At 34.9% G+C, this 24423-nt stretch overlaps 1 protein-coding gene across 8 annotated transcripts in view; it reads left to right on the forward strand.

Annotated features, from left to right (window-relative positions):
- MALRD1 (MAM and LDL receptor class A domain containing 1) overlaps positions 1-24423 on the forward strand; it is an 847485-nt gene that overhangs the window by 482179 nt on the left and 340883 nt on the right. For all 8 annotated transcript variants that reach the window (XM_058532519.1, XM_058532517.1, XM_058532520.1 and 5 more), the window contains one exon: positions 2535-2826. In XM_058532519.1, coding sequence (XP_058388502.1) covers positions 2535-2826 — 292 coding nt within the window. The remainder of the gene's footprint in view (positions 1-2534; positions 2827-24423) is intronic.

Here is a 24423-nt window from a genome sequence, read left to right on the forward strand (position 1 = left end):
GTCAGCAGTCCAGAAGGGATATAAAAATCATACAGAATTACATTAAGTTTTAATTAATTTGGAAAAAAACTGAGTATTAATCAAATATATTTTGTCTGTTTTTGCTGTCTTCCAAATTACTTGATACTTTCTCAAAAATAAAGCCCAAACACACCAGATTTTACATATGTTGAATCTATGTAAAATCTCTCTATATATATCCATAGATATTCTGAAAATTGTGAATTAGTTCTAAGAAAGCTAATTAAAAATTAAACATGAAATATATAAAATTCCAGCTGACTTCTAAGTTTTTCTATTTAGACACTTCCTCTGAAAATGTTCAAGAGACTTTTTTTCATACTGTAACTAAGGATTTCATCCATCTCTGTTTTTCCTTGGTCCCAGAACTGTAGTCCCTACTGTTTTAAACATCTGTGTGAGAATAATGAAGTATGCCTAGAAGAAATGTCAAAAAATTAATGATGAATGATTCATTTTCTGAATATTTATGATATAGATTGAATACAAAGATGTAAGGAAAGGTCATGCTGGGAATGATTGGGTCTCTCATATAAAAAATACGTTTATCAGGTAAGCAGAGTGACCGCTCAAATTTTCATGAAAATCCTCTCTGTCACTTGACCTTGTGGAATACCTTCAAGCAGAAAAAATCAAATTGGAGATTTTTCTTCCTTTTGAGAGATGGGCGGTGAGAGGGACGCAGACAAAGACTGATGAGGGAAGAGATCAAACCTCTGAGTGACTCTGAAATTTCCAGTAAAAATGCCTCTTTAGAAGAATTCAATACTTCGTAGATTTTTATTCACTCAGGTTGCCCTGTGATTCGGTTATGCTGTCATCAAGTGTTCTCTGTAGAAATGGAGGTGTTTATATGTTTGTTTGCCTGTTAACCTAATGGTATCGTTCAGAAAATCGCCTCAAGAAGATAAGGAAGTATTTACTGTGACGTAAAACATATGCCTTGGAACAGCCCCAGTGGCCTAGTGGTTAAGTTTGGTGTGCTCCACTCGGCGGCCTAGGTTCAGTTCCTGGGCATGGACCTACACTGCTGGTCGGTGGCCATGCTGTGGCAGTGGCCCACATACAAAACAGAGAAAGGTTTGCAAAGGATGTTGGCTTAGGGCAAATCTTCAAGCAAAAAGAGGAGGATTGGCAATGGATGTTAGCTCAGAGCAAATCTTCCTCAGCAAAAACAAACAAACAAGCAAAAAAAAAAAATATATATATATGCCTCATGTTTGCTGCACAAATAAGAAGATAAAACAAGGCAGAACACTGGGCAGACTGTGTCTGTGACTGCAAGGGAGCCAAACAGATGTGTGCTATGCACATCAGATCATTTCCTCACGTGTTTCTTGATGCTGTGCAAGAGGCTGCCCCAGGCCCTTTTGTTTCTTGCTCCACTCAGTAATCTAGGTTTCACCAGTCCCCAGATACATCACAGTGGTCATAGAGCTCATGTTTTCCAACATTAATTGGTTAATCAATGGAAGAAACATTTTTGGGTTGTAGAATAATACCTGAAAGTTTCATCAGCTAGGAAATTTGAGTAGCGTCACTTCACACGGCTTACCTATTCTTGATGCTCTCTAAAGTGTGCATTGCATAAACTGTTTAATCACATTCTTTACCCTTTAAACATGTTCCTTTTTCTTTCTCTAGAGTATAATATCCATGACTGCTAGTCTTTCCGAAATGTCTTTTTCCTGTGTGAAGATCACCCACCATTACTGTTTTCCCTCATTCATACAAATGACAAGACAAATGTTGAAAAATGCTCTGAATTCCTGTTGCTCCTAACCTGTACTGTTATTTCTCCTAGAATTTTCCCTGTCTTTCCCCTTCTGCATAACAATCATTAACAATCTGGTAAACTCTGTCTTTGAAACGTTGAATTGTTATCCCTGAAAATACTTTTATTAATTTTTATTCAGAGCAAAAACCCTCAGGGCTGCTCTTCTAAAGTATGTTTCTAGCATTTCAAGTAAAATTTGGGGTAATTGCTGTTCTGGTAGTTTTGCTATATATAGAGGAGCCTTGAGAATCTTGTAGAACTGAAAATGTGTTTCAAGTGCAAGAATATGATGGAGTAAGCAATAGAATACTCTGCTATTTTGAAGAAAATGATTTAAGTTTCATGAGATTGAAAATGACCATCTTTAGTCCTTGCTATTTCTTAATCATGAAAAGTCCTTATTTAATGAATCACTTTTTAATGTTAGTTTATTCCTTTGAGTGGACTTTAAGAGTTTATCAAGGAATCCTGCTTTTAGAAGTCACAGAAAGAAACTCTGCTCATTTTTTCAAATAAATTTCTATTTGATCCTTCTTTTATTATCTTCCGTATACTTCAACATATGATTTAAGGCTGGCTTAATTTCATTCAGTGTTAGAGTACTCACAGAGCAGTAGAACATACAGATCTAATTTTCCTTCTGCAATCTGTAAATAAAGGAGAGGACAATATGGTATAATTGAAAATAGGATGGAATTAATTGTACTAATTATAATATTCCTATTCTTGGTTACAGATAATTTTTCATTATCACATGTATGGAAATGGCATTGGGGCACTCATCTTGATTCAGGTATCAGTCTCAAATCAAACGAAGGTCTTACTTAACCTCACTGTAGAACAAGGCAATTTCTGGCATCGCAAAGAACTATCATTGTCCAGTGATGAGGACTTCCAACTCAAATTTGAAGGTAGAGTTGGGAAAGGCCACGGTGGTGATATTGCGCTAGATGACATTGTGCTTACAAAGAGTTGTCTATCAGCCCATCACTCCATGAAGGAAGAAGTAGCCGTGCCTCTTCCAACAGGTATGTTTTAATTTGTGTTTGCTTGGTGTTTTTACAGAGTGGAAGGTGGGAAGGAAGGAAATGGAAAAGAAATGACATAAAACACCTAGTAATGTATTGCTTTCATAAAGAAAAAAACTTTTGAATATAAAAACTTATCTTTTAAGCCTTTACTCATAAAATTCTCTTTCAGATTTTCTCCAATCTTCAGTATATTTACAAGTTCCTGAGTTCTCTGTTTAGTTAGCTTCTTCTTAGATCAATAAAATAAGAGAAGATGCCTTTGTTTATAGACTGGCTTCAGACTTAAATCCTTAATAAATATCAATTCACTCTTAATAAAAATATAAGAACATCAAAAACAGAGTTATTCAATTTTTATTAAATAGTACTGTGGTTATGCTATTTACTGTATTCTTTTACCCTGATGGACATTCCAATTTGAATGGTTGAGTTTAAATATTTAAATAGTTTAGACGATTGAATATGTCCATATACTCTTTTAACCTAAAGTATCTTTTGGTTATTTGTCTAAAGAATTATATTAGAATGTTGAGTTGGTAGATGTTCAATATAATACACACAGTGACAATGTTGTAACAAGTGGAAATAGCAAGCATCATTAATCCATATAATATATTAGAGGTACGAGATGAAAGTAAATGCAGCATACATTATTAAAATGACAAAAGAGCAAATTTTGTCAATTGATAATATGACATATTAATATTTAAACTATGAGTTTAGTGTAGAAAACAAAAGTGCCGTTCTTTTGGAATCTAAATTGAATCTCATAATTAATGAAAACAAAAGTGCTTCAGAAAGGATGGACTGATTTGTTTGTTCTGGCTTTTAACATGTTGGGTGGAATGGGGAACATTGCCATTTCTGCCTTTACTTCCCCATGCATTTCAAAGGGATTATTTTAATTTGGCTAAGAGGAAGTTTCTAGATAAATGTTTCCCGGTTGACAACTAAACAGGCTCTTTGCCTGACATGTTTCTAGCACTATGTGGAATAGTAGAGAGGAAAACAAACATTTCAAGACTGTGTTGAGGGATAAATATACTTGTGTGCATTTAAGGCAAAAGCATTTCAGATAACTCAGACTAATCTATTTCCTTGAAAAAACCTTTCCGTTCCATTCGGTGTAGGATGTTTGGATGGCAGCTCTATTAGCTCATGTACAGGTCTGGTCTTATGAATAGTAATTTTTTGATCATAATAAAAAATAATCTTATAGCATCCAAATAGTGAGGGAGCACAATGTTGAACCAGTTCAAACTTTATTGAACAACTACAAAGTGGGATGCAAGAGAAATGAAACAATCTTATTGGGGATAAGTTCTTAAATCTGTGAAATCTTGAATAAAGTTATTTTTTTAAAAAAACTTCCCAAGGAAAATTAAAAAGTATCTATAAAGTGGTACAAATTATATATGAATTATCAAATTAAGGGCACATAGCAATAACGCTAGAGTTCTTCTTATGTCCTTATGATATTTAATGTATTGTATTTCAATTTTGATTAATAAAAAATAAGAGAATCTCTGCTCTTAAGAATATCTAAATAGGGTGAAGGGGAATAGGAAAGGTATCTCAAATAACTCTAATATTAGGTAGGCTATAATTAAGTGTCAGCAGAGATATACAAAACTTTATGAGAATGCAGAGAAGGTAAAGAAAACATCCAATTGAGGGTATCTCATTTGAGATTTCTTTACAGGATGCACAAGAGTTTGGAACCACACTTGCGGCTCGTAGGAAGGAAAGATCCCTTCAGTTTGCAGGACAAGGAGGCCAAGTGTGAGCATAGCAGGATCAAATAGTGAATGTGGTAGAGAGAGCACTATGGGCAGGCCCAGGCATGAGACGGAGATGGGGTCCTGCAGACTGCAGAGGTGGACTGTGGGTGCGTAATTTGGCTGAAGCAGGTACCCCGTGTAGTGAGTATCTGAGATAACATTACAAAGGAAGCTGCGACCACCTTGAATGTGAGTTTGTGTTAATGTGTTCCCAAAATGAACATACATTGAAAGCATGCAATAGATGCAATAGCAAGATTTCCCCAAGAAAAAAAACCCAAATGACTTTAATTATATTACTAGGAGCGTCCCAAAAATTGAGGTGAAATAATGTTTTCATAGCTATCTCAGCTGTGATGCTTACATTCAAATGCAGCCGATGAAAATTAAATTCATATGGAGTTAACATGCCTATAAACTACTTGATTACCTTGAACTGCCTCCAGAAACTAAAAGTATACACTTTTTTCTTGGTAACAGTGGAAAGCTCAACTTTGTTTAGACTCAAACTGTGAAATGATTCTGAAAAACTGTGACTTCATCGTGAGTTCAGAGGACTCTGACATTTTAAAGGAAGGCTGTATGTGTGTATATGTATACATGTATATATGTATGTATGTGCATATATACATGTATATTTATGTGTATGTATATATATATTTTTTTCTGAACAAATAAAAGCCAAACTGCTTTCTTTGATCTTCCTGAAAGCTGGTACAAAAGAGTTCAGTGATATCATGGACATCTAATAGCAGTATGATGAAAGTCACAAAAGTAATCCACATGTGAAATTTTACATTTTCTAGTAGTTATGTTAAAAAATGTGAAGTTAGTTGAATAATATGTTTTCATTAACTTAATATATCCAAAATATTATTTCAACATAAAAGCAATATAAAAATATTAATTAGATATTCTACATTCTTGTTTTCACACTAAGTCTTTAAATCTAGTGTATATTTTACACTCACAGCACCTCTCAATTTGGATTAGCCTCATTTCAATTGCTCAGTAGCCACTCATGGCCAGTGGCTACCCTAGCAGACAGCACAGGAGATGAGGTGAACACTGTAGGGCGCTTTTATGTCTGTCCCTGACAATGGGGTTCCATTAGTCAGGACGAAATCTGTGAATTCCCAAGAATTGCAGTTATATTCTTATTTAAATAGAAGCACAAAAATGTACATCAAGGCCAAATGCGAAAGCAAAGGTACCATGTTCTAGTGGACTAGACACGAATATTAGCTCCCTTCTTACTAGCTATGTGTTTCACAACTTCTCTGAGACTCAGTTTTCTCATCTACAAAGCAGAGAGACTATAACCTATTTCTTAGGTTCTTAGGCTGTTAAGAATGAAGAGATCCTATATAATTTGCCTAGTGCAAAGTCTGGTATATGGTAGGCATTTATTCAATAAAAATTGTCTCATTTTACAGTATCGTATATTTTGGGCGTCTCTACTAACATTCCTGTTTGCATTTTATTAAGAACATATTTCTACCATTTGTTTTGGCAAACATTTTTCTTGCAGAGATCGCAAGCATATAATTATTTTACATTGCATAATAATCATTCAATCTTATCATTTATTGAAAACATCTATAATGAAATATTTTTGATGTGTCATGAATAATGTACGTGTGTATCTTTGAAATGATTTGGTTTAATGATTTCTAATTTCTCATTGCTGCAAAAACACTTAACTTGGAACTTTCACAAATTGAAGAAGAGTAATGGCATTGTGTTCCACAAACAGTGGCTACGTCCATTAAACTTTTGGAAATGACTCTAGTTCACGGAGACTTTTCATCTGTATTCATGTGTGTGGGCTAACAAGTCCATCAAAGCAGCTTAAAATAGAAAAGAGGAGGCAAAACATATATATTTAGCAAGATGCAATTGAATTGAATCTGGAATCAGTGATTCTAATTAGTCAAATAAGACCCAGGGCTTTATTAGCAAAAGTACTATTAAATCATTAAGTATCTAGAAGTTATATTTTAAGAGCTTATTTCGATGGCAATTTTGTTAATTGCCAAATGATGATGGGTAAAAGTAATTGTTTAATGAATTTTAATAAGAAAAAGACAACCAAGATTCCTCTTTTAAGTGTCCATATGCAAATACAGCCACTATGATCATACTCTCTATATTATAAGCAGATATTTAATAAAAATTCTACGTATAACGAGGACAGGGATCAGTCTTGTGTGTGTATGTGTTAAATCCCCATGGTTATTTCCAAATATGAGTTATACAACAAATATGTTTTCGGGTGTAATGTGGTAATCGACTCTTGCTTAAAAAAATGTATGTAAGGCAGTGGGGGCTGAGTACGTTAGCTCCTCTTTGAGGTCACTCATTTCTCTGAAATATTTGGCAGTAGTTTAAAAGCCTGCTACCTACTAATGAGAATGCTGGCATAGCAGTTCAGTTGGAGTCCCGAGTTAGGGAAATCTGGCTGATTGTACTTGGCTCTATAATTTAATGAACCCTACGCAATGTTTAGTGCAAAGTGCATGTGTTTGAAGTCTAAAGACATGAACTTGAATCTTTGCACTGCTTACTACCTATATAATATCGCCCGCTGTACGTAACTTCTGTAATTCTTATCTTGCTTGTCTGTAAAAATGGAACTATTGGAATCTACTTCTGAGTGATATGAAAATAATTGCGATAATAATATATAGTATGTTTTAAACAGTACTTGACGTATAGTTGGTGTTCCGTTAATGTCATTTCCCTTTTTTCTGCCAGTCCTCTTCCCTGCTGGGGAGATTGTGAAATTAAACTATGCATAAATTGAAATTTCTTAAAGGCATTGCCTACTCGCTGTTTTTCCTTCATCATGTTCCATTTATTGCTCAAAGCAAGGGTCAGGCCTCTTCTCCCCGCCCGTTCCCTTCAAAGAAATTGCTCTCACAAAAGCCCCAAGAGGTCTAATTGCTAAATATGCTGCTTTCATTTATTATTCATAATAAGCAATGGAAAAGAAAGAAATAGTACTGAAATTCACAGGACTTGAGGACTTGGTCGAGTATGGCTTGGCAAGAGGAAAGAAATTCCTTTTTAAATATACAGGCAGGCTCCTCAGATTGCTTTCCACATTAATCTTTCCCAGTAGAACACCACTTACCATTTAAGAAATAAATTCATAGAATGCCTGCTTCTCTACTTCCTCTGTTTTTTGTTGGGGGGAGGCTAATATTATATTGCAAAATATATTTACATCACCTCAGACTCACTGGGATACTGTTTAAGCACTATATTGTACAGGAAAAATCTCAAGCCCCATTTCAGATACAACTGGTAGACAAAGATGTTTTTGAAAATTTCGTGCAGTGGCAATAGAGGACGTTCATCATGGGCGTTGCTATGGTGAGGAGCATCACAGCAGCAAATGCACCGTGAGCCATTATTTCATTGTGCGTTTATTCTGAGTATGTTTCACCAGCGTCTCTCACATGTAGTCATGCCTTTTCTAATTGGAACAACGAATGCCCCTAGACATTGAGAAAGTGTTGCAGAAAAGTGTGGAGAGGAAAGCAAAGCAAGTGAAAAAAAGAAATTACAATGTAAGAGAAGATACGAGAATGCAACGTTTTGACAAAGGAGAGCTGGCTTTGAAAAGGTTGATTAAAAAAATAGCTGAAGAGCTCTTAGAATATCTTGCTGAGGGATTTACTACTAAGTTTGTTCATGTAAACATATAATATTAGTCTAAGGAAGACAACAATGAAGACTCAAAAGAACAGCTAATTAAACTGATAGACATCACTGGCTTAAAAGAATTTACAGCTCTTGCAAATGCAATGATAAACATAATACCTTTATTAGTGTTTTACTGTGTTTCATTTGCATTTTTAAAACTTAGTTGGAGATAGATGGGTAAATGTGTAATGCATTATAATTTTCCCATTTAAATAATGGGAAATTGGCTATGGATATAGCATTTCAAAACAGAACATCTGGTTTTCAGGAACACATTACTAACAGTATGTAGGAAGAGGCTATACTTAGTTGAAGTTTTCAATGGGACACGATGGGGGATATGGTTATCCAGCACTTGGACTTATGAGAGTTCAGATTTGAATGGCCAGGGATGGACTAGGCCTTTTAAAGTTGAAAGCTCTGTTTCTTTCTTGCTACTTTGGGCTATTGTAAAAATAGCTGTCTTCTGTTCATAGATATAATAACTAACAGCATAACTAACTCCACAGCCTCTCCTTTCTCCTTTAATACAATAATTTTTCTGGAACCCTTCTTTTTTGTACGTTTGTTCCGAGGAGAAGTAACATTTCCTCACTCTGGCAGCTGTGTTTGCCCAGCTCTCCTCTTTCTCATGCCCCAGATTTCTCTCTTGCTGGTGGTAACTATATTTCACAAATTTTTCTTCTGCCAATTTCAGATATTATAGAACAGATAGTGTATAAAATTCTATACAACTTCTATAAAGAACATTTTAGGAAACACTAGCCGGTATGCTTAGAATATTTAAAATTAGTTTCAGATGTAATATAACATAGTAAGAAGTTTTATAAATATTTATTCAGCAGCTCCTCCTACATTATTTATCCCATGCATCAATTGAAAATACATGACATCATCTCATCTTACTTAAAATTATAGAATGTTTTAGTAGAAAGTAGTGATAATGTTACATATGGTTAATCATATTGCATATTAGCTAATATTGGCATAGTATCAATTTAAAATATCTCGTTAGTTGTTAAGGTAACCAATGAATTTTTTATTTAAAATTTGTTTTTTCATACTGCTTTACCACAGTATGATTATTGTACAAATTGACTACAGTACATAGAAGTGAGCACTGCTATCTTAACAAGGTGTCTTTTTTGTGTGTGTGTGAGGAAGATCAGCTCTGCTGGCATCTGATGCCAATCCTCCTCTTTTTTGCGAGGAAGATTGGCCCTGGGCTAACATTTGTGCCCATATTCCTCTACTTTATATGGCACACTGCCACAGTATGGCTTGACAAGCGATGCATTGGTGTGCGCCTGGGATCCAAACCTGCAAACCCCGGGCCGCCGAAGCGGAGTGCGTGCACTTAACTGTTGTGCCACCAGGCTGGCCCCAACAAGATGTCATTTTTTATTGAACCACCCAATATTGGAGGTGTGGTAGTCTGCTATTTGTTCTGCAATAGCCATTTTCTTCTTCTTCTTGTACTAATAAAACTCCCACTATTTAAATAGGCACATAGCTATCCATTTCTCTGCTGCAATAAATGGGAAAACATGTTATTTCCGTAGGTTGAAAGATTCAATAATGTAGTTTTATGGTAAGGATATTTAATATTTTTATGCTAATGAAATCATAATTTTTTGTAAGTGGTATCTTATTAAAATTTCATTTTCTGTTTTTTGTTGCTGGGATTTAGAAAGCAATTGATTTTTAAAATATTAACCTTGTATATGGTAAGGGTAGGTGCATTTATTTAGGTCATCTTGAATTTTTCTTAGAAATATTTTGTAGTTTTTATAGAAAGAGCATCCTATATAATATTTTAGATATAATGGCAAATGATATTTTTCAAATAGTATCTTTTAAAAATTCTATTTGTTTCTATTACTGGTATATAGAAATATAATTGCTTTTTATATGTTGACCTTATCAATCCGTCTTGAGTTGAAAACAACAACAACAGCAACAAAACCACATTTCTCAGTTTCCCTGGCAGCAAATGGGGACCATGAGACTAAATTTTAGCCAATAGAATGTGAACAGATGCTACATGCAATCTATAGCTTGTACAATTAACGGGAAGAGACATTCCCTCCTTCTCCCTTCTGTCCTTCCTGCTGGCTGGGATGTGGAGGTGATAGCAGGAGCTAAAGCTCTAATCTTAGTTCACAAGGTTGAAGAATCGCCTCTTCAGCAAACAACAAGATAGGAGTCTGGTTCCCCAAACACCAGAGAGCTGGGACAGCAGCTCACGGTTGCTTAGCTCTGCATTTAAACCCTGACTGATCTCAGCATTTGGTACCAAAAGTTTGGTTTTGTTGTTTGGATCCCTTGTAGTTGTCTGAATTTTCTAAATGTGCCATTCTGATTCTAAAGATCCAACTTCTTCCCAGCCAGTGCATCAAATTTCACTTAAAAGACCTTGCCAGCCGGGCTTGATTTCAATCTCTATTGTAATTCTGCAATCTGGCAAATCAAACACTGCATCTGAATTTTGCCTCCATCAGCCTTGTGCCTACAAACAAAAAAAGGTTTCTTTAGGGCCATCATAGCAACGCCTTGAGTCTCTGACCAGGACTTGAACCAAGAATTGAAAGTTGTGACCCAATTATTTCTTTTTGTAAACTATCTGGTTATAAACTCCAAGGCAGCCAACTCACTCCTGTTGTGCCTGAATTTCTTATGCCTTTCACACTGTCCTGTGGAAACCACCACCTGGCCTTCTAAGGCTTTGCCTTTAACAGATGGGTACTTCTTTCCAGGTAACTACAGGGAATGTGTAAATTATAACTGAGTACTGGGGACTGCTAGGACCTTTTTTCTAGTGGTAACAGATCCTCACTTCTAAATCTAATCGGATTATGTAAATAATACAGATAAACACAGACACTGAAAAATTAACATAATAACGTTATTTGAGCACAAAGACTTGAAGGAGGCTTCAAATTAGCCAATCAGATATCAAAGAGCATTCCAAGCATAGGAAGGTGAATGTTCCTAAGACAGGGCATATCTGACCTGTATAAAAAGAGGCCAGGGTCCCGCCCGGTAGAGCAGTGGTTAGGTGCGAGCACTCCACTTCCGAAGCCTGGGGTTCGCTGGTTCGGATCACGGGCGCACACCAACGCACTGCTTGTCAAGCCATGCTCTGGCGGGGTCCCATATAAAGTAGAGGAAGATGGGCACGGATGTTAGCCTAGAGCCAATCTTCCTCAGCAAAAAAAAGAGGAGGATTGGCATTGGACGTTAGCTCAGGGCTGATCTTCCTCACAAAATAAAAAGAGGCCAGAGTAGGTGCCAGCCCTATGGCCTAGTGGTTAAATTGGCACAGTCAGCTTCGGTGACCTGGGTTCGTGAGTTTGGATCCCGGGGAGTGGACCTACACCACTCATCAACTATTCTTTATATGTGGTGACTCACATATAAAGTAGAGGAAGATTGGCACAGATGTTAGCTCAGGGCGAATCTTCCTCAGCAAACAAAAAAAAAGGCCAGTATAGCTGGAGAAGAATTAGAGGTGGAAGAAGGTAGTGGGATAGGAGATTAAAGATGTATTGGGGAGGCAAGTTTTGCAGTTTACTGTAAGGACTTTGGCTTTTCCGCTGAGTGAAATGGAGAACCACTGCAAGGTTTTCAGAAGAGTGACGTGATATGACTTCCAATTAGAAAGGACCACTCTGGCTGTAATATAGAGAGAATTGGAGGAGAATATGGAGGAGTTGGTTTACAAACACAATCATAGGGATGATGGAAAGGCTTTGGAAGGGGTGCAGAAGTAAAAACAAAAAACTATGAACATGAGAAGGAAAGGAAAGCCATTTTCTGTATGAGAGAATAAGAAAGAATTGGAAACTGGAAATCACTTGTTTTTGGATCAAGTGTTACGGTCATAGTGATGAAAGTCAAGTGTGAAATTAACTAGGTTCTGTGAACCTTGCACAGGTAGCACCTTACACTATGTTTGGTGAATAACTACCAAAATGATTTAAATTTTAGTACTGACACACCAGCTTATAATTATCTTACTTCTAGTTAAATGACTGGTAATAGTGATGTCATTGCTTAATTCTCAGAAATATACTTTTGTATCTTAAATATGTTCTTTCACATTTACAATTTGGTTCTTAGGAACTCTAAAAAACAAAACACTACATTTTTAATCTCTTAAATAATATATATGTTTGTGTTTTTCATAAACTTGATTCTTACTGAAATATTTATATTATAAGCAAAGTTAGAAATTACAACATTATGGGCATTATCTTGGTTATCAAGTTCAAATTACACTATTTTTACTGTTTGAGCCCCCAACATATATTCCAGTTAAATAAAAATCCAGAAAGGTTGTATGATAAGCTATTTTGAATGGGTGTGTGTAAGTAAAATAATGCAGATTACATTTCTCTTGGAAGAAAAATATGATTGCATGAAACCAAATATATTTCATGTCCCAATGAATTTAATATGTTGGAAAATTTCAGCTTGACTTGAAATGCCAATTGGCTGTACCCTACTTATGTAACAGTGGAGAGGTATGCAGTTTAAAAAACTTTAATTTTTAACCATATCTTTGTTCCAAGAAAATGTCCTTTATTCAATTTATGATTCTTTCCACATGAGGCATTTCTTTCATTTTCTGGAAAGAATATTGGGAATTAGGATATCCATGCGCTTTTATTTTAACCTATATTTGGTCTTTCCCATGTACCTTGTCTGCTTTAACAGACATAAGGGTAAATAACCAAAATAAAATTGTCTAATAAGAATATCATTTAAAATTCTAAAATTGCTAATATAAAATTTTGTGTCAAAATATACATGTTCTGTCTTTGAAATCTTTTTATCAAAAAAGATTTTAATAAAGGAAAAAGGCTTAAAATTTTTTAGATTCTGTTTTGCTAATTTGTTTCTACTTATATCTCTAATATTCCTTCTTGGGATTATTTGCTTGCTTCCTGAAATATATTTATTTATAAGAAGTTCCTTTAATGACGATCTTTTGATAAGAAATTCTACTTAAATGCTTTAATTTCAACATAATGTTTGAAAAATAGTTATACTGGATATACAGGTTTAGTTGGGCAATTCTTTTCTGTTAGATACTTTTGATGGACATTTTCCCACCATCTCTTGGCTTCTGTTGTGATCAAGAAATTAGCTCTTAGTCTAATTGCCGTTACTTCATAAGTAATGTTCTTTTTCCCCTCTGCTCTTAAGATTTTCTCTTTTTCTCTGTTATTCCACTAAATCATGTGAATTAAGGTAGGCTTCTTTTTATTTATCCTGCTTGATATTCAGTGAACATGCTGAATCTGGGGATTGATGTGGTCCGTGAATTCTGAAACATTTCAAGCCTTTGTCTTTGAATATTGCTTTTCCCCCGTTCAATCTTTTCTCGCCTCTGGATCTCTGGTAAGACTTATGTTGGATCTTCTCATTTTATCCTTTCATTTCCTTTTTTAAAATGAAGTATAATATAGATATAGTAAAATGTGAAGATTTTCAGGGTGTAATACAATGAACTTTGACAAATGCATACACTAGTGTAACCCAAACCACATCAAAATATGGAACATTTCTATCATCCCAGAAATTTTCCTTGTTCCCTTTCTTGGTAATACTGCCTCCCATCCTTTGGGTCAGAGGCAACCAATGATCTGATGTTTATCACCATATATTAGATTTGCCTGTCATGAGCTTCCCATCTATGATGTGTCTGGCTCCTTTTGCTCAGCATAAGGTTGTTGAAACTTATCCATATTGTTGAGTGTATCATTAATTTGTTTCTTTTTATGGATGAATAATATTCTATTGTATGAGTTTATCACAATGTGTTTCTTCATTCTGTTGATGAACACATGAGTTGTTTCAAATGATTGGGTATTGTGAAATAAGCTGCCATGAAAATCTGTGTACGTATCTCTTTGTGGAAATGTTTTCTCCTTGTAAATACCTAGGACTGCAATTGCCTGGTCGTAGGATAGATGTATGTCTCACTTTGTAAGAAACAACCAAACAATTTTCAAAAATGATTGTATCATTTTATGTACCGCCAGCCATGTATGAGATTGCCAGTTGCTGCTCATCTTCACCAATGTTTGGGTTGTCCATCTTTTTAATCTTAGCAATTCTAGTGGGTATGAAATAATACCTCATTGTGGTTTCAGTTTATTTTTCCCTGATGGTTTTTATTTATGCTTGTTGGTCATGTGTATATATTCCTCTCTGGAGTGTCTATTTAAGCTTTTCCTTTTTTTTTTTGAGGAGGACCAGCTCTGAGCTAACATCCGATGGCAATCCTCCCCTTTTTTCTTGAGGAAGACTGGCCCTGGGCTAACATCTGTGCCCATCTTCCTCTACTTTATATGGGACGCCGCCACAGCATGGCTTGACAAGCGGTGCGTCGGTGTGTGCCAGGGATCCGAACCTGTGAACCCTGGGCCGCCGCAGCGGAGCGCGCGCACTTAACCACTGTGTCACCGGGCTGGCCCCCATTTTTTCCATTTTTTATCCACTTACATGTTTAATGTTGAGTTACAGATATTTGTTATATACTCAGGATACAAGTATCAGCATACATATGTATTGCAAATATTTTTTTTTCAATGAATGTCCTTTTTCCTGAGATGTCTTCTAATGATGACAAATGTCCAATTTATTAATTTTTCTATAATGGTTGCTGCTTTCCGTGCCTCTCTAAGGAATCTTTCCTTATTCAAGGTCACAAAGAGATTCTTCTATATTTTCTAATAAGTTTTAGAGCCCTAGCTTTCATATTTAGGTCTCTGGTTCATCGTGAGTTAATATCATGTACAGTGTTTCAACATGATTTGTTGAAATGACTCTTGTATACCTATTGATTGCCTGGAAGCTTTTGTTAAAAATTAATCATATAAGGGTAGATCTAAAACTGGTACTTTGTTCTCTTCTATTGATTTATCTATCTAATCTTACTACCTATTATATGTCCTATACATTTTTACATAAATGTTAAAGTCTACTGAGATACTGATGGTGATAGCATTGTTATCTGTCAATTTGGGGAGGATTGTTGTGTGAATGATACTGAAATTTCTTATCCATGGGCATGACATATTTCTCCAATTATTCAAGTATTCTTTAATTTCTCTCAGTACTGCTTTGTAGTTTAATTCTATAGGTCTTGTTCATTTTTTGAAACATTATCTTCAACTTTTTCTTTTTCAGTGCTGTTGTTAGTGGTACTGTTTTATCTTATTTTACAGAGGTTCATTGCTAGTATATAAAACTACAATTGATCTTTGTATAATAGTTTTATATCTTATGGCTTTGCAAAATTCACATATTAGTTCTATTAGTCACCTTTTCATAAAATCTTTAGGACTTAAAATCATGGCACATGTGATAAAAGACAGTGTTATTCTTCCTTTCCAAACTTCAAGCCTTTATTTTTCTTGCTGAATAAGTGGTAGGCAGATACATTTTGCCTAGCTTCTGATTTTAGGGGGAATCGTTCTGTCTTTCTCCGTTAAGTATGATGTTAGCTATACATTTTTAATGTAGTGTTCTTTATCAGTCTGAAGAAGTTTACTTCTATTCCTAATTTTCTAAGAGATTTAATCATAATTGGATATTAAATTTTGTCAAATGCTCTTTCTGAATCCATTGAGAAAATCATGTGATATATGCCCTTTAATATCTAACTGTGGATATTACATTAACTGATTTTCAAATCTTGAGCAAGACTTACATTCTTGGAATTAACCCCACTTGATTAGAGTATGTTATCCTGTATATATATTGCTAGATTTTAGCTGATAAATTTTTGTTGAGGATTTTTGCATGTTTATTAATGAAAAGTATTGTTCTGTAACTTTTTTCTTGTAATTTTTCTTATAATTACCTCATCTTTCATAGTATATATATCATTTGTATTTATATATTTATTTTATGTTTCCTCTCACAGAAATTTAGGTTGCGTGGTGGCAGACATTTTTTAAATTGCTTTGTTGACTGCCTGGCACATAGTTGGAGCTCAATCATTGTTTCCTAAGTAAATTAATGAAAGGCAAAAGGAATTCCCGAAGATATGGGTATATAGGAGGTCCACAAGGTAATCATCCGAGGTTGACTAAGGAGGTAGAAGCAACATCTTTAAGAAAATGTACAAGTGGACAATTACATCATAGATTTGACTATATTTAGAGGAGTTTTACATCTCAATTATACGATCAAGTGAAACAAAAATAGGAAATAATTAAGTATAGGGAGAATAATAATTATATAAGAACTTAAATATAATTAACTTAAATATATACATGGTTAAGTCAAAGACAATATTTATATAGTTATAATAATATGAACACTGAGTAAGAATTTAACCAAAATTATAACAACTTTTGGATGTATGAGGAGAGAGAATTATATGTGTTGGAGAAGGGAGTAGTTACAAGAATTCTGTCTTTAAATAGACACATGCAGAAAATATCAGTCAAAATAGATAAAAAAGTTAAAAATGAATTTATCCAAAATATAGCAATAGAGTTAGTGTGGGAGAGACATGGGCTCCTTGGAGTAGTACTCAAATTTTAAAACTCCCTACATGTATTATTTTACTAAAAATGAAAATTAATTTAAAGGAAAATTTATCTAGATAAGAGAGGTTATGTATAATGAATAGATAAGCTGGTCTCGTTTTAAAAAAAATCATCAGGTTTCTTGATACTGGGATTACCAGTCAGGCCGTATATTTTTCACTGTCATTATAGTCATCACAAATAATCTCAGTAAGATCATTAATGATGAAAAAATGAATATTCTTGTGAATTAAATTCCCCTGGCCAAACCATTATCCTCAAGTAGGCTTTTAAATATTAAAATTCGTAGAAAATGTGAATTTACACTTTTTGGAAAAATATAAACTATTGCTAAAATTTATGCTATTTCAGTAGACAGATCAGAAAGATAAAAATTGATCTTATTTTTTTTAGAAGGTGTCCTTCTTGCACTTTAGCAAGTACTAAATACCAAAAAAAAAAAAAACCCAAAAAACAGAATGACTAGGTAAAGCATGAGGGAAAAGATTTCTATAAAACTTTTTAAGGAAATGCCTTCTTATGTAAGTTTCTCACACTTTTATATATGCTATTCCTCTCTTTGAATTGTCCTTGGATCTGTAGGCTGAACATTATTCACAGTGTTTTCCTTAAAATTATAAAGGTCAATTAGCCAAGAAGCTTTGGCAGTTTTCACAATATTTTGTGGCAATGACCCAGACATCAGAATGAAAAGATAGGTCAGCATGGAAATTGAAAAATCAGAATTTTCTATTGGTTAGATTTGCAATGAATATACAAGAACACACATTTATCAATTCAAAACAATTTTTGACTAGTTGTTTCTCCTTGACGTTGGATAGTGCAAAAGCAATTGAACTGAATGAAAAGCAATTCTTTATTGCTCACTTAGCATAAATTATTGTTTGTACTGGGAAATTGTTTGAGAAGCTATTTGTGAAGGGACTTTAATTTTGGCATCTTTATTGCCTTTCCAAAGAAAGCTCATTTAAATATGTGCATGCGTTACCTACTTTTTAAATGTTTTCAATGACTTAGACTGCATATATAAACACTCACTGCTATTTTTTAAACACTTTAGTTATTTAGACTGTATGCATGGTACAATAGTGATGTAGAAATCTATTTTTTTGTAATATGGAGAATATTTTAGTATACTAGAAATTAAATTATATAATCTTGCTAGAGTATACAGTTCAGATTTTAATTTATATTAATATTATAGCCTATTTCAGATAAGTTATAAATTTCAATGTAATATTCTTCATGATAAATGTTCACATTACAGATTTGATGATTAGTGCAAAACCCAATATAAAGGCGATGGCCTGTTTTCTGCACACTATCACAAACCTAGTTAGCATATTTTCTAAAGCTCTATGCAAATTTTTTGAGGCAGTTATGTGCTTTTATTTAGTGTCACATCTTATTTCATAAGTGATTTGAGGAAGCATTTAAATAACGTATTTAAGTGTATGTGCACACACATATATACATACATATGCATTTAGGTATATATGATTTTGACTAAGGGTTTATGGACTCAAGATTCTTGCAACTCACTGCCCTACATTGAGACAATCCTTCACAGTCTCAATCTTCATGATCCAAGATGGTGGTAGTGAGACGGATGAAGAGGTAAAGGAAGTGATGGGCGAAGAGGTATAGAAGATGGCTAAGAGGTGCGTGCCAGCTGTTCTTTTAGGAATGTTTTTGGAGGTTGCACAGAACACTTGGGGTTATATGATATTGGTAAGAAATGAGTCCCGTGATCACACTAAATGTTTCTGAGAAATTGATTCTTTTCTGGGCAGCCGTGTATCCAGCTGAAAATTATAAAACAGAAGTAAAGGACAGATACAGAGGACAAACAGTAGTCCTTGCCACAGTAAGAAAATAACACATTGTGGAGTAAGAGTCGCAAAGAGAAATTCATGCCTTATAGCCCTGCACAGTTTCTACAGGTAGACCAGAAATTTTATTATAAGCTTCTTATTGACCAAAGGGAAAAGAAAATTATGATGGTATAACATTCAGAGCCATAACCAATAACCAGTTCAATAGAAACGCAACTTACCTTAGTTCAGGATCTGATAGTGTTTTCCATTGGCATGCTTTCAACCTTCCTAACAATAGATAACTTTAATATCTCAGGTTTTTAAATAATGTTTCTCAGTGTATGCCAACAGGAAATTCATCAATAGCAACTCTAGAGGAATAAAAAAAACACAGCTGATATACACAGATATAGGATGGTGTAGCTTGATCTAGTATAATGTTTATTACAAAGACAGAATTTCTCTATTATAGTGAGGGAGGCAGGGAAACTTGAGAGAAGAGAAGACTGTAATCGTAGACAGGTATAATGGACTTTAAGATAATAGTTCTTAACCATGTTGATATACCAAGATCACTTGCAAAGGCTTGTAAAAATACAGACATTCTGTCCACACTGCCCCCACCCCTGTGTCCCCTTACTAAGTTGGAAGGCCTGAGGCACAGCCTAGCTGTCTATATTTTTAAAAAGACACACTGGTTATTTGATACATAACATGCTTGAGAACCATTGGTATAGATGTCAGAAGTTTCATTTCCTGGTTATAAGAAGAGACACAAACCATTTCCTTGAAAGCCATGAACTAGCAAAACTCAACCGAGATGAAATAGAAAATCTGAATGGTCAGTCCTGTAACCATTAAAGAACTTGAATTCACGATTAAAAAGCTCCTGAAAATGAAATCTCCAGGCACTGATGATTCACTGGAATATTCTACCAAGCATTTTAAGAAGATCTCTTTCTTGTCTTTGTCCTCACCTCTTTCAAAATGTAACTGTTCCATATTTCATTTCCACCAATTTCTACCTTGACTTAATCTGGGCTAATGATTGTGTGGTTAATTACAATGGTTGTCAGGTTGTATTACCCTGAGTTCCTGCTTATCTGAGGAGCCCCTTAAGGAGCAATTACATGTGACAAGGGGCAAAAGAATGTCAAAAGAGAAGGTCTCGCGACACCACAACCTTGCTTCCTCTACAGAAGCTTGGTGGATATTCTATGACTTTCTTTAGGGCACTATCTGAACAAACAATTGTAAATAAAAACATTTGAAAGCCAGGGGTTGATATATTATCCTAGTCAAGTGACCTTATTTTAAAAGTGAGGAACTCATTTTGTTCTTATGAAAAGACTGCCCAAGTTGATTTATCAGGAAAAAACTAATGGCAGATGGACTTTCTTTTCAAATTTTAAGTTATAAGGAGAAGATTGCCATGGTAAGATAAATAAAACATTATGTTCTATAATTCTTAAAACATGATTCTCTGTTGGTTCAAAATAGTCAATTGCAAAGTATAACATATTGTCAAATTTCATGTTGAGGCATAAACAAAACTATGCATAATGTTTGAGTCCAAAACAATTGTTCAAGCACTTTAATTTTTTTGCCATTTCTACATAACTTGTTTGTTAACTTTTCCAAAATGGAGAGAAAACTCAAGGTCATTTCAGAAATAAAAAGATGGTTTGACATTTTATTGTTTAAAGCAAATAAGGAAAAAATTAAAAGATACACTGGTGATTTTTATGCATTAAGTAAAAATTAACAAGTACATGTTTAATGAACTAAAAATTTCTTACTAAAATACATTTCATGCTTTTAAGCAAGTAGCAATACGCGTAGTGGTTAAGAATACGGATTTTGGAACCAAATTACGTGGATTCACATCTCAGCTGTGCTCCTTACTAGCTGTGTGATGTTTAGCAAGGTGCTTAACTCTCTGTTCATCAGTTTTTTCACCTGTAAAATTGGGTTAATAAGCAGATCTACCCAATAGGTTTGTTGTGAAAATTGAATAAGATATGTAAAACATTTATAAAGGTGACTAGCAATTGGTAAATTCTTTATAGATGTTAGTTGTAATTATTGTTTTGTTATTATTATTGTTATGCAACTGATGAGTCACCATGCATCACTTGACTGTTGATGAATTAGGACCAAGTTTGTTACTACGAACATATGTGATAAAGGAAAGTATCAAGTATAATTTAAATGCGGTGATTCCAAGAAATAGTAGATTATGATTTCTGCATCTTTTGTTTGTATTGCCAGCAATCTGTAGACAAATTAATAAACCTAAGTTGATAAATATTGATACGTAATTTCCTTTGAGTGGATTTGTAAATACTCTATGCAGTGATTTGCCCAGCTCTGTGACATTATTGGTAATTACAAACACTGAAATCCCAATACAATTTAATTCATAATTTTCTCCATGTTGTCAACCTAAGAATCATCAGGGATTTCATAATAAAAGTAAACTTGATATACAGATTTTAAAAGTTAATTGAATTGACACTTTCTGTCCCTACCACACATTACACACTTTAGTAGAAAAGTGTAGTTGTTTAGCTTTTTGAATGGGCATGGTTTTTTCACACTAAACTTCAAATTCCTAGAGGTCAAGCACTAGATTTTACTCTGTATTGGAAGCCACCTGTGTATCTTGAAATAGAACCATATTGAAGCTTGAATAATATGTATTGACTTAATGAAGGAAGGAATTAATTCATTTTTATGTATTTAATTTTTTATTGTGGTAACATGGGTTTATAATATTATATAAATTTCAGGTGTACATCATTATATTTCAGTTTCTGTGTTGATTACATCATGTTCACCACCCAAAGTCTAATTGCCATCTGTCACCGTCCTTATGTGCCCTTTCACCCCTTGCATACTGCCCCTTCCTTCCTTCCCCTCTGGTAACCACCAACCTATTCTCTGTGTCTATATTTGTTTATTGTTGTTGTTGTTTTTATCTTCCACATACGGGTGAAATCATACAGTATTTGGCTTTCTCTATCTGACTTACTTCACTTGGCTTAATGCCCTCAAAGTCCACCCATGTTGTCGCAGATGGCAAGATTTCATCTTTTTATGGCTGAGTAGTATTCCATTGTGTATATATACCACGTCTTCTTTATCCATTCGTCCCTTGATGGGCGCTTTTGTTGTTTCCAAGTCTCAGCTATTTTGAATAATGCTACGATGAACATAGGGGTGCATATATCTTTTCAAATTAGTGTCTTCATGTTCTTTATATAAATACCCAAAATTGGAATAGCTGGATCATGTGGTAGTTCTATTCTTAATTTTTCACAAAGCCTCATCAAAGATAAAAGATTTCTCCATTATAATTTATCAGATACACTTTATGATGATAATTATAATGATGGTGAGGATGAAATGGAATCCACTGGTAAAAGTGGATTTGCTTGACCGAATGTGTTTTCTAACTTCCTTTATACCACTTTATCAGCAGATGCTTTGTATCAGTATATCTATACTGCCATGGAAAAGACTACTGATTTGCACAGGCAAAGGGATGAAAAAAATGAGAGCCTGTGGTGTTCTGGCGGAGTTGAAAGAACACAAAGCCTGTCATCAGAAGATGTACAGTTTAGGGCTGCCCCCGTGGCTTAGCGGTTAAGCGCACGAGCTCCGCTGCTGGCGACCCGGGTTCGGATCCCGGGCGCGCACTGGCGCACCGCTCGTCCGGCCATGCTGAGGCCGTGTCCCACATACAGCAACTAGAAGGATGTGCAGCTATGAATACAACTATCTACTGGGGCTTTGGGGAAAAAAAGGAGGAAGACTGGCAATAGATGTTAGCTCAGAGCCGGTCTTCCTCAGCAAAAAAAAAAAAAAAAAAGAGGAGGATTAGCATGGATGTTAGCTCAGGGCTGATCTTCCTCACACAAAAAAACAAAAACAAAAAAGAAGATGTACAGTTTAGCTCTTCTATATGCCAGATATTTGACATGGTCAATTTTTTCCCTTGCATCTATTGAGAAGACTTGGTGTTTTTTCCCCTTTGTTTATATGGTTATTTGTATTAACTGATAGTCAAACAAGTTCCTTGCATCCTGACATAAATATTTTCATTAAGTATTGTATCTTCTTTATATCACTGGATTTTATTTGCTAATTTATTTAAAATATTCCTATGTTCATGAACAATATTGAGCTATTGTTTTCTTTTCTTGTCAAGTCTTTTTCTGCTTTTGGTATTAGAGTAGTATTGACTTCATAAAATGCATGTAAAAATTCTCCCTCTTTGGGGGAAGGGTGTTGTATCTTGGATTGGTATTCTTTCTTCTTTAAAAGTGTGGCAGAATTCACCAGCTAAATTTTGTCCTAGAGTCTTCTTTGTGGGGGGGGTGGGAAGGTTGTTAATTATGGATTCTATTTATTTAACAGATTGTAGACTATTCGTCTCTTTTGTTACTTCTTGAGTTAGACTTGGTAATTTGTTTGAAGGAATTTATTTCACCGAAATTGTCAAATTGATTGTTAGAAACATGTTCATATAACCCTTTATTATCCTGTCAATGTCTACAAAACATGCAATGTATCTTTTTCATTTCTTATATTAGTAATCTGTCTTATTTTTATTTTTTTAATCAATGTAAATGGAGTTTTATCAATTTACTGATATTTACAAAGAAATGGCTTTTAGTTTCACTGATCTTTTTCACTGTTGTTTGTTTTGTCTTTCACTGATATTTCCTCTTAGTTTTATTATTTCCTTCCTTTTACTTCCTTCAGGTTAAATTTGCTTTTCTTTTTGTAGCTGCTGCTTTTTTTTCCTTTTTGCTGAGGAAGATTGGCCCTGGGCTAACATCCGTGTCCATCTTCCTCCACTTTATATGGGACGCCGCCACAGCATGGCTTGCCAAGCGGTGCGTCGGTGCGCGCCCGGGATCCGAACCTGCGAACCCCGGGCCGCCAAAGCGGAGCGCGCGCACTTAACCGCTTGAGCCACGGGGCCGGCCCCATGTAGCTTCGTAAGGTAGAAAGTTAGACAATTGATTTTAGACCTTTTAAATTTTTCTAATATAAACATTTAAAGCTGTAGATTTACCTGCACTGCTTCTTAGCTGTATCCTATCAATTTTGATATGCTGTATTCATTTTCATTCAGTTCAAAATATATTCTAATTATCTGTGTGTTTCTTCCTTGATCCATGGCTTATTTACAAGTATGTAGTTTGATTTCAAATATTTGGTGTATTTTCCAGATATCTATTTGTTATTGATTTCTCTTTTTTGTGTGTGTGTGAGAAAGATCAGCCCTGAGCTAACATCTGTCGCCAATCCTCCTCTTTTTGCTGAGGAAGACTGGCCCTGGGCTAACATCCATGCCCATCTTCCTCTACTTTATATGGGATGCTGCTACAGCATGGCTTGACAAGTGGTGCATCAGTGCATGCCCTGCGAACCCTGGGCCGCCGCAGCAAAGCATGCACACTTAACCAATACGCAACTGTGCTGGCCCCCTGATTTCTAATTTAATTCTGTTGTTCTAAGGGAACATACTCTGCACTTCATTCCTTTGAATTTATTTAAGAGAACATACTCTGTGTGATTTCATTCCTTTAAATTTTTTATGGCCTTGGATATGGTCCATCTTGGTGACAGTGCCGTATGCCCTTGAAAAAAATGTGTATTCTTCTCCTGTGGTGTAGTGTTCTATGAATGTTAACTAAGTCA

The sequence above is a fragment of the Diceros bicornis genome, chromosome 36 (assembly GCF_020826845.1).
Source record: "Diceros bicornis minor isolate mBicDic1 chromosome 36, mDicBic1.mat.cur, whole genome shotgun sequence".
Classification (NCBI taxonomy): domain Eukaryota; kingdom Metazoa; phylum Chordata; class Mammalia; order Perissodactyla; family Rhinocerotidae; genus Diceros; species Diceros bicornis.